Source organism: Calliphora vicina, chromosome 2 (assembly GCF_958450345.1).
Source record: "Calliphora vicina chromosome 2, idCalVici1.1, whole genome shotgun sequence".
NCBI classification, from domain to species: Eukaryota; Metazoa; Arthropoda; class Insecta; order Diptera; family Calliphoridae; genus Calliphora; species Calliphora vicina.
In genome coordinates, this window is record NC_088781.1 from 23,139,873 (window position 1) to 23,152,019 (window position 12,147).

The following is a 12,147-nucleotide window of genomic DNA, read 5'->3' on the forward strand; positions in this document are numbered from 1 at the left end:
ACTAAAAGTGATATTGTTAAAATATTTGCACAACCAGAAAATAAAAAAAACCGCGAGTAAATACAAAAACTAATGGAAATAAAACAAACAAATGAACACACATTCAAATCTAAAAATCAAAGCTATAAAAGTGAATAAAAACAAATAACCAAATAATAATAATGAGGATTTAAAAATAAAATGACGCTTTATTAACTTAGTTAAATAAGAAAATTTGTGAAAACAACATAAAAACACACTTAAAATGGCAAAAATGTTTATTTTTTTTTGAAATATAGAAAGATTGAAACGTAATTTCGTTTAAAAAAATATGGGCAAATTCATTATTTTTAATAACTAAATAAGCATTGGTTATAATAATTATTAATTATATATTTTTTCTCTTTACAGTTACAACTTAACGCAAATTAAAACGGAATCTTTAAACATTTTTCGCTAAATTTTTAACCAACCAACCAACAATTTCATTTAAAACAAACAACATAAACTAGTGAATTTTTTTTTTATAAAATTAAAAAAAAATTAAATAATATTATTCATCTAGAGTGTTACAAAAAAAAGTTTAATTTTATTATAAAGTATATTTAAAAAAAAGCTAAAGTGTTTAACAATTTGGCAAAAATTCTATTAGATATTTTAAGTGTTTATTTCAAATAAATTTTTAAAAAAATACCTATTTTAGTTTAAAAAAATATAAAGAAAAATTAATCTACCCTTCCTCGCTGTTCTACTACAATTGTAACTTAATTTAAGATTTTTTTCTCCAAAGTGATTTAAAGAAATTAAAGTTTTTTTTTATTGAAATTTATTATAATCGCAAATTTAATGTAATAAACAAACATTAAATTGACAACAACAAAATTATAATAAAGTCAACATAACAAAGTCATTTTAGTTTAAAAAAAAAGAAAAAAATCAAAATTCTAAAAAATTTAAATATAATAATAACAAAAAAGAAGAATCAAATTCAAATTACACCCCCTAAAACCTCAACACATACAACTAAATCAATTTAAAATGATAAAAATGTGGCTTTGATAAAGGTTAAAACGTAGTTAAAATATAAAATAATAATAATAATACATATAAAATTAGAAAAATTTATTTTTTATGGTGTCATTATTATCAACATCGTAACGTCATCATTGTCATTATTATTATTACTATTAAATGAAAAGTAAGCAAAAAAATAAATAAACAACACACATCTCTTTACCGATTCAACTCAACTCAAAACAAACAACCACAACAATTCATCACAACAACGACAAACACACAGCATCAACAACAATAACAATTAGTTGAACATTTCCACCACATCTTTAAATTCACCACACCAGCAAAACAATTCCTCCATCTTTAAAAAAACTCTCTCCCAAACAAACTGTGAAAGAGAGATAGCGTGAGAGTGAAATAGTACTATTCAACGAATAACGTTAATTTGAAAATATAGAAAGATAAAAAAAACAAACGTTATATAAATATTAAGTTGTTTTTGTTGCTTGTTTTTAAACTTTACGGTAATGCAGTCGTTTCAATTACGTTTAAGCTATGTCGTCGTTAATAAATATTGCCCTTACGACCAGTTTAACACAATATGTATCAAAAAAATTGTCGCGTAGTTAAACGTTATACCACAAAACGTAAAGTCGCGTCTCTAAGCGTTGAACATTTGTTGACCACGTTTTCGCTTAAGTTTCTGTTAAGACTTTTAACACGTTACCCAGAGACCATAAAACTAAAAACATTGTTATTTTCGTCGCCGTCGTTATCGTTATCGCAGTCGTCGCCCTCGTCGTCGTTGTCGTTTAAGTTAAGTTTGTGCATTGTGTCTTCATGATCATGATGATGATGATAATTTTATTTTGAGTGAATAAAAAAAAATATAATAATAATCATAGTTATAACAATAACAACCATAAAAAAAGCGTATGATCTTTAGTGTGTTGATCAAATTCAATTAAATCTAATTTATATTTTTTACTTATTTTGTGTGTTTGTTTAACCTCATCCACGACGACAACAGCTTGGAAAGGCAAACATTTGTGAATTACACAGAGCGAGAGAGAGTGAGAGCTTTTGATCATAACTACATACATAACAGTTCAACCAGCCAATCCACCACCAAGTAAAAAGATCAGTAAATCAGACAACATCATAATCATTTTAAACTAAGAACATTACAGAGTTCTTTTAAGAAAATTTAAAAAAAAGTGTAAAAACATAGTTTAAAATTAAACAAATTTAGTTAAATTACTTTAAAAAAAAATCATACCTAGGATTATTTAAATAAGCATAAACTTAAAACTATAAAAACCTTCCTAATAACAACCTACTCGTTTAAGTTCGGAAACTTATAATCTTACGTTATCGTTAACTAAATAAAGCCTTTATTTATAACTTACACTCCGGGTTAGAGTTGAAAGAAATAACAACGATCCTGGATTTGCTGCTAAAAACGTTGCGCACGCTTAAAAATCCGATTATGGCCGAGAATCAAACCGCTACAGAAGATTCCGGTCAACAGTCAACACAACATCAAACGCACCCCCATCACAGTCAGCAACAGCAGCAACAACAACAACAGCAACATTCACACAACGATAACTCACAAACATTATCTACGCAAAATTCCGAAGAACTCTCCTCGGCCTTAACATCGCCCAGCACGCCACCAAACGAAAATAACTCGGCTTCATCGCCCGACGAACCCCAAACCATTGTTATTGCCAATCACCATCAGCATCAGCAAGAAATCAATCAACAGCAGTCCCAACAACAGTCGGCACGCAGCATGATTGATCGCCAAGTGACCGCCAAAATTAAGGCCATACGACGTAATACCATACAGACGACAACAGCGTCCGTTAGACCCGCTAGTACTACGTCCATTAAGAAGCCAACTCTAACCAAAATGAACTCGTTGACCGGCAATACAGCAGCTGGTACCGGCAATGGCGAAAAGAATACCACGGAAAAACATCACTTCCAACAGCAGCAGCAGCAACATCATCACCATCATCATCAACACAACAGTATGACGAATCATCATCATCACCATCATCAGAACAATTCAACATCTTCGAGCGCCACCAACAGCAATTCAACAGCCATACATCGTACCACAAGTGAAAGTCTTCGTCTAAATGCTATACCGCCAGCTAGTGGAGGCCATGGTGCTGCCGGTGGTATGGCAGATGCTCTATCGAATGCTACCAGCAATAGCAGTATTCACTCAAATTTGACTAACAACAGCTCAAGTTCAGCTTCGGTTGCACCCAAATCGACTAGCACCAATGCTAGTCATAGCAAATCTACTACGTCCAAGTCGTCAACGGCTTCTTCAAAGGCTTCATCGCCCAATAACAATAATAGCATTGCTTCGGCCGTATCCGGCAGCTCACATGCTCCACGTAGTCATCACAGTCATGGTCATATTCAGGGTCACGGCCATGGTCATGGTCATGCCGCTGGTGGTGCTCGTAAACCAAAGACTACTTCATCGTTTCAAATAACTTCCGTAACGGTTGGTCATCCCAAAGGTGCGGTGGCTGCCGACAATGGAGAAGAGGAGTCGGCTGATGACCTCGATGAATCTCATACTGATGACAACAGTCGCATCACGGACTTGGAGAACGAAACACCCTCGATGTCGGAGGACACCTTCTCCAAGGAGGAGATCTATTATCATCAAGATGATGCCTTGAGTAGCACCGCACCTGTCATACCAACCAGTTCGCAATATGGTCTGGTAGTGGCCACCTTGGGCGCTCAGGACATCTCCAATGTGCAAGTGAATGTGGGGGATAATTTCATTAATGTAGTACCCAGTGGCAGCGGTATTAAAAAGGAGGATGTCAAAGACACAACCCAGCATCGCAGTGAACGTTTTAAGGTGGTTAAAATCGAATCCACCGAACCGTTTCGTCGTGGCCGCTGGGTTTGTATGGACTATCTGGATCATAGTAGTGTATCGGGCAAAGAAGATGGTAGTGGTGGAGGTGGTGGTGTTGGTGGTGCTGGCAACAACAATGAAAAGACTGAGAAAGCAAGAGGCATGGATAATGGAGAACATGCTCCGAAAACCACGCAAAGTATGATATTGGGACCAGGAGCAGCGGCAGCACTGGAAAATCATATAGATAACTCGGCTGCACCAACTGCTGATGGTAATTGGAATTACCCAGATACTAATGTTAATGTAGGCGGAGGCGGTGGAGGCATAGCCACTGCCCCGGCAACAGTGGTGCATGGTATGCAGCAATATGTGGAGGGCACGGATCAGCAAACCCAGATTATGCAACAACAAGAGCCGCAGTATCAAACACCTCCGCAAGAGATCAATGCCAATGCCACACCCCAAATGACAATGACGGCTCAGGCTCAGCCCGAGCTTGTGCAACCTACAGTGCCCATGGATTATGCTACTTTAGCAGCTCAAAAACTCAAAAAATCATTGGAAGAGTTAAAGAAGCAAGAGGAAGCCATAGCGGCCTCAGAAAAGGCAGCAGCTGCGGCTAGTGGTGGCTATATGCCGGGGCAATCGCAACCGGTCAATTATGAAGCCATGCAGCAACAACAACAACAACAGCAGCAGCAGGTACCTATGCAACAACCACAACAGTTAGCCATGCAACAGCAGCAGCATCAACAACATGCTGGCACATTGCCAGGCAACATAAACATGCAAAATGGTAATATTTCCATAGCTACGGATAATAACAATATGGCTGTAGCTAATCAAAATCAACAGCAGACGCAAAGTTTGGGCTATAGCGTAGAAGCACAGCAGCAGCAGCAGCCTATGTCGCCAGCTCCTCAGCAGATGCAAGTACCACCTAGCTTCGTGGCTGCCAGCTTCCAAGGTACACCACAACAAACACCACCACAGCAATCACCACAGATGCATGAAGCCGGACTGGTTATGCAGCAACAGATGACTCAACAACAGATTCCACAGCAGCAACAATTGCAACAGGCTGTTCCTCAGCAGCAGCAGCAACAATTGCAACAGCAATCTTCACAAACCGATGGATTGAACAATATGCAAAATATTGCGGCTGTAGCTAATATCCAGCAAATGCAGCAGCAACAACAGCAAATGCAGCAACAACAACAGCAGCAGCAACAACATCAGCAGGCGCATGCACAAGTCACACAACAGCAACAACAACTTCCACCACAATTCCAGCAGTTGCAACAACAGCAACAGCCTCTAGCTCCAGGGCAAACTATGCCCATTCTAACTCAAATGACCAGTTATGATATGCAACATAAGCAGCAGCAACAACAACATCATATACAACAACAGCAAAGTGCTCCAGCATCTATGTTGGACAATTCAAATATATTGGCCACATTGCAACAGCAGCAGCAACAACAACAGCAGCAGCAACAACAGCAAGCTGGTCCTACCAATATCATAATGCAACCTGCAAATGTCAATGTCCCTGCTCAATATCAGCAGCAGCCACAGCAACAACAACAACAACTCCAACAACAGCATCAACAACAGCAGCAGCAACAACAACTACTACTCCAACAGCAGCATCAACAACAGCAGCAACAACTCCAACAGCAACAACAACTCCAACAGCTACAGCAACAACAACAACCACAATTACCTATCGATAGTGCTCCCCCAACAAGTGTTAGTGCCAATAGTAGCAATAGTACTGTTAATTTAAATCCCATTACGACAGCCACAATTTTACCAATAACTTCTTCTAATGCTCCATTACCAACAAATGTTGCCATCAGCAACAACAACAACATTAATAATAATAATAACAATAATACGACTACCAATCTTGATAATCAAACAGTTTTACAAAATCAGCAACTACATCTGCAGCAACAAATGCAACCACCGCAACAACAACAATTACAGCAGCAGCAGCAGCCACAGCAACCATCCACATCATCACAAAATACGGAAACAGAGACTGAAAGGTAAGTTCCTAAACTCTTAAGTTATTTACATTTCTTTGTATAGCCTTCACCACCAAAAGTATTGAAGGAATAAATAAGTTGGTCATTCCGTGTGTAACATGGAGAAATATTCATGTGATAACCAACAAAATCCTTATGAAATTGTTAGTCGATTGAGCTATGTCCATCTGTGTGTGTGTAAAACACTATCAAGTCCAAAATACAGAAACAAAGTTAGCAGGATCTCAAGAAAAATGTTTATTACTGTCCTAAGTAGTTTGGTATTAAAAATCAGCGAAATCGGTCAAACTGAACCAGAGTTATGAACCAAAATGTGAGACAAACTCCAAAAGGTATTTTTCACAATTTGAAATTAAATTTTGTTCACGTTATTTCCATGATAAAAAGAACAACCTTTGAGGAAAATTTTAAGAATCGGACCATGATTTCTCCTAGCCCCATAGAGGCCCCTATATTAGGTCCACTTTCGAACAACACCAATTGAACTTCATGCCATAATGTATTAAATACGTTGTACCATTCCTTATAACTAGTGCTAAGCCCGAATAAGGAACACTGAATATGGTGTATTTTCTTTATTCCTGTGTATTTTCTGCAATTCTCATTATATTTAGGTGGAGGGTATTTAAAATTCGGCTTAGCCGAATTAGCACTCTGTCTTGTTTTTTTATCATTATACTCCAAATGAAAAACTTATTTTAGTGAGGAATTTAAGAAGTTTTGTAAATTTCAAGTGTTAAACTTCATTTCTTCAACTTTTCCCAGCTCTAATTAAACAAAATAAGTTTGATGCAAATAAATTTAAATTAAGTTAGTCAAGAGCAAGAGTAAATTTAATTTAACGTTTATTAGCTGTGCATTTAATTTTTTTTTAAAGTGTACAATGATGATAATGATGATGGGGTGGAGCCGGCTAATTGAGCCATCCATATAGATGGCAAACAATGGAAAACGAATTTTTTCTGTTTCATTTTAATATGCAAATATTTATTTAAATTGTTTTATTTTATTATAGATGAACCTATTTAAATATGTAGAACTTAATTTAAAAGCTGAAAAATTTGAAAAAATGAGTGATAATTTAGTTAACAAATCTTTCTCCTCTGAAACTATAAATAATACAATTCTTATTAACCCAGACTAACCTTAACAAATCTGTTTTTTCCAATAAAAACTGGTCGATGCTGATTTTCTGTGGCCTCCATATTGTTTTCGTGGCATCAGTCAAATCTGTTATTTATTATTCAGTTACTGATGCCAAATCACCAAGGCAATTTACACGTTTGAGCAGTACGTCCAAATAAAAAGAAAGAGATGTATATTAAAATCTTTCCAATCGGATCGAGAACAAAAATTTGACATCATTTTTGATTTTTTTTAAATTTTTAGTTTTTTTGAAATATAAATTTGTTTGCCTTTGTTTGCTATGACCTTTTCCTATCTTTTTGGCAACATATGGATTCCGAAGCAAAGGAATTGCTCATCTTTTGAGACCAAGAACGATTCAAGTCAATTTCGGATACTCTGTTCCCAAGCGAAACGTATCCAGAGAGAGAGCGTTCTCCGTTGATCTCATCAAATGGTGGTCGGATGGGGCAATGTCTGGACTATAAAGCCGATGAGGCAAAACTTCCCAACCACTTCATTCTAAATAGTTTTTAACAGGTATTACAACATGTGGCCGAGTGTTGTCATGATGGAATTTTACGGTTTCATGTCTGACCGCTTCAAACAAATCAGTTGCGTTCGGTACAGGTTCCCTGAGATGGCTGGGTAGATTTCAGCAGTTCATAATATATAGGATTCTTTTCCTCCCACCAAATACAGAGCATTACCATAGCGCCATGGATATTTGGCTTTGGTGTCGATTCGGCTGGTTCGATGGGTTTCACATACGATCTCATACACTTCGGATTATTGTAATGGATTAATTTGTCAACGCAAGTAATGATTCGGTGCAAAAATTATTTTCTTTTATAGTGTTCAAGCATAATTTCGGACATGCAAAAAAGCCTTTCAAGGTCTGTCTCTTCAATTCGTATGGTACCCAATTTCCCTGCTTTGGATGAATCCTGCAGCTCGTAAACGTTTTGAAATTGCTGCTTGAGTAGCTCCCTATGATTTTGCAAGGTCTTGATGAGTTTGACAATAATCTTCATGGAGGAATGGCTCCAATTCTTGGTCTTCAAACTTTTCTTGATGAGTTTGACAACAAACTTCATGTACTAATGCCTACTATTCTTGGTCTTCGTACTTTTTTTTGGCTGATCTGGGGGATCTTTGTCTTCCGTTTCAAAATAACCACTTCTGAACCGCACAAACCATTTCTAGCACGTTGAAGCCAATGGAACAGCTGTTGTTGAGTTTGACAACAATCTTAATGGAGTAATACCTTCAATTCCTGGTCTTCAAACTTTTCTTGATCAGTTTGACAACAATGTTCATGGAGTAATGCCTACTATTCTTGGTCTTCAAACTTTTTTTGGCAAAATAACCACTTCTGAACTGCACAAACCATCTCTCGCACGTTGAAACTAATGGAAGACATTCACCATAAGCATTAGTATGCAATCGGAGTGCTTCAGCTTATCTCCTTGGTGTATAAAGTCACATTCAAAATTGCTATTTGAGTAGCTCCCAATGATTTTGCAAGCGATTGTTGAGTTTGACAACAATCTTCGTGGATCTTCCAATCTTCCAATTTTTGGTCTTCAAACTTTTTTGGCTGACCTGCTCGATCTTTGTGATCCGTTTCAAAATTACCACTTCTGAACCGCACAAACCATCTCTCGCACGTTGAAACCGATGGAAGACATTCACCATAAGCTTTAGTGAGCAATCGATGAGCTTCAGCTTATCTTCTTGGTGCTTAAAATCCACCTTCAAAACTAAGCTACACCTCCTAGTCAAGGAAGATTTTATTAAAATCGAACTATCCGTTTAGAAGTTAAAGATTTAGTTCCACTTTCTTTAGTTCTCCCACAAGAGTCTCCAAATAAAAGGCGATACATGCTACATAACGTACGCCACAATGGACATTCTGCATGAACGGTTTGATAGTAGGATTATCTCTTGTGGAGATGACGAGAATTGCCCACTAAGATCGTAAGATTTTATCACGCTAAACTTTATCTTGTGTTGGTTTCTGAAGTCGTAGGTATCTTCCAATTAACCACAAACGAACGATGTCCTCCAAGTCAACATAACCCAGGGCATAGCTCAAATTCAGGCGGCTATATCCTACAGAATGATTGAAAATTGGACCGATTTGGAACATTTTTTCGAAACAGACAATTAAGAAAGTTCTTAATCGACTCCTTTATATATAAAGATTTTTAATGTCTAGACCTTGTAGATATTATAAATATTGTAGGAGTTACAAACGGAATGATTTTCATTTCATGTTCAAGTTTTGATTCCAAAACCAGTTTGCGAAGGGAGATGGATAGATGGAGTCGATAGCCTGGGAAAATCGAGTTAGTCTTGGTTTCTTGTTTATATCTCAACTATTTATTTATACGCGTGGATCCCTAGGTTATCTGGGAACTTCGGAAAACTTATTTCAACCAACATCCATTATATATAAAAATCCTGAATGATTCATAGGGTTACAAATTAATATTGTAGAAATTACAAACGCAATAACTTTCCACTCGTGGTGAAGTTTTGATCCCAAGACCAGTAAGCAAATGGGGATGGATAATGGAGTCAATATCTTGCGAAACATGACTTGTATGTGTGATATTGCTTTATTTTGAAATTCTCTTCCTTGAGTCATTTTTGGTTAAAAGCATGTATCTCTGTTGAAAATTAGTGTCAAAAATTGTCCATAATAATATAATTTTGCCTGCAAATACTTAATACTCCAAACATTTTGTAAATATACCATAAATTTATTGTAAATATACCATAAAAATGTAAGTATTTATTTACATCTCTACTTAACTCATTATTATAATTTTATATAACAAACATAGGTCAAACATAATACACATAAATGCGGCCCAAAATGAAATTCTAGATGAATTTATGTCAGCTTATACCGATTTTGCAAAAGGTGTTGTGCTGAATTTTGGCCAAGGCAAAGTCATGACCTATAGGTTATGGGAAAAGCTAACAGCGCAACTTAATTCTGCAGGGCCGCCTATAAAGGATTCAAAATCATGGCGCCAGGTGTGAGGAACGAGTGTTTTTAACATTACTTTACTAACAATTTCTTCTTAGGTTTATAACCAACAAAAAAAGCAAAGTGTTAAAAGGAAGATTTCGGTTAATAAATCCTGTATTAAGAATACAGCAAGTGGTGGGGCTGCACATGAAGAAAAGTTATTTACATCTATAGAAAAACAAATTTTAAAAGCTGTTGGCATTAAAACTAAAACATATGGTGGTAAAACAAACAGCTCACGACCCAACTTACATAGCAGTATTTCACAGGTTTCGGATACATCGGATAAAGAGTTTTTAGAAAACCCTATGACAAAGAAATGCAAATTAGAGCCAGTAGACCTAAGGCGATCGGAAACAAATCGAATACAACAAGATCTAAAAACTCAAGAAGCTTATCAAAAAGAGTTACTAAGAAAACTCGATAGCTTAATCGATATTAAACGCAAATCCTTAGCTATAAAAGAAGCTGAACATAGACTGAATATGGAGATTAGAAATGCTGAACTACAAATGAGAATTGAAGCTAAAGATCAGTACCACCGGGAGATATTGAAAAGATTGGATAGTTTAATTGAAATTAAACAGAAATCTTTAGCTATCAAAGAAGCTGAACATAAAATTAATATGGCCATCAAACAAATTGAACTACAAATGAAATTAAAAGAGCTGGAGAATTTTAAATAATATAATTATTTATATTTATGTTTTTGTTATACATACTAACTACTGTTTTATAGTAGTTCCTATATTTTAATAATAAAATTAATTAAATAACCCAACAATTAAGAATTACAGAATTATATTTAAACACTAAATTATAAATAAAAAAAACATTACAAATGAGCTGGAAGACTTGTATTATTTATCCTTTGCCTGTCATCTTCAGGAAACTACTGCCGCATTACAGTTACCAGGAATCATTGTCTTTAGATACTTCAGCTCGAGGTCTTTTATTCTTTATCGTTTGGATGACAAGGCTTCACGAATTCCGAGGCACAAAAATATACAATATTCACTTGTAGGAATTAGCAATCATTTTCTCTAGTAAGTAATAGATAGTGCTGAAGAGTTATGAATTGTAGCTGCTGTATTATGAAGGGGTTTTCAATGAGAGCGGGTCGACTTTGACAGCATGAGGCGACCCTATTGTTTTGGCGGTGACTGTTAAATCTATAGTATATTATTTAATCACTTATGCCAATTCATAGTAAACTTTATAATCAAAATTTGTTTATATTCTCATCTCATCAACCTCATCTTTATCTTTGACATTGACAGTCGGATGCGGCATTTGCCCATTCCGTGGTTTACTATTTAGTCACTGATGTCAAATCACCATGGGAAGTTACACGATTGAGCAGCACGTCTAAATGATAAAACTTTATTATCAAACTGAGTGTTCGTTAGTGGTAACGTCATCATCAGCTTTATTTGACTAGGAGCAATTTTGGATAAATGCTGAGCAGTTAAGCCAGTTGTCAAATTATCCCTTGCTTAACTCCAATTTATATATTTTGGGTTATTTGACATGTATGTTCTCTTTGTCAATTGGTTATTTTGTTCATCCCATGTAATCAATTGTCACTTAAGTGTCTCTAAGTAATCTAGAGTGTAGTCACTTCAAACGTTTATTTTGCATTGCACTGTTTTGTGAATACGGCCCCTTTCCAACAACAAAATAACATGTAAACTTGTCTTCTCCTTAACGCGACATTAGCTTTGACATCTACAAACACAAGATCAACTAAATTGCCTAATGAGAAAGGTTTTATACAAATTGTGTTGATCTAATTCTCATACAGTTTATATTATTTTTGCTTAAGTATACTGACATCCCATGTCAATTGTCACTTAAGTGTCTCTTAGTAACCTAGAGTGTAGTCTGCACTTTAAAATGTAATTATTTTACCCAACAGAAGTAATCTATTGGAGAGTTATCAGAGGAAGGTTTGTCTACTAGCAATCGGTTATTGGACTATCTATGAGATGCATTTTTAAATGACTAATTGAGATCAATTAGCACTC

The 12,147-nt window shown here is 35.8% G+C and overlaps 1 protein-coding gene across 2 annotated transcripts in view; it reads left to right on the forward strand.

Annotated features, from left to right (window-relative positions):
• Nucleotides 1-776: 776 nt before the first annotated feature.
• Nucleotides 777-12,147, forward strand: part of bun (bunched) — a 402,219-nt gene continuing 390,848 nt past the window's right edge. The window contains exon 1 of one of the 2 annotated variants that reach the window (XM_065499807.1): nucleotides 777-5,952. In XM_065499807.1, the coding sequence (XP_065355879.1) occupies nucleotides 2,486-5,952 (3,467 nt within the window). In that variant the 5' untranslated portion in view covers nucleotides 777-2,485. The remainder of the gene's footprint in view (nucleotides 5,953-12,147) is intronic. The other variant, XM_065499808.1, reaches the window with a different exon arrangement.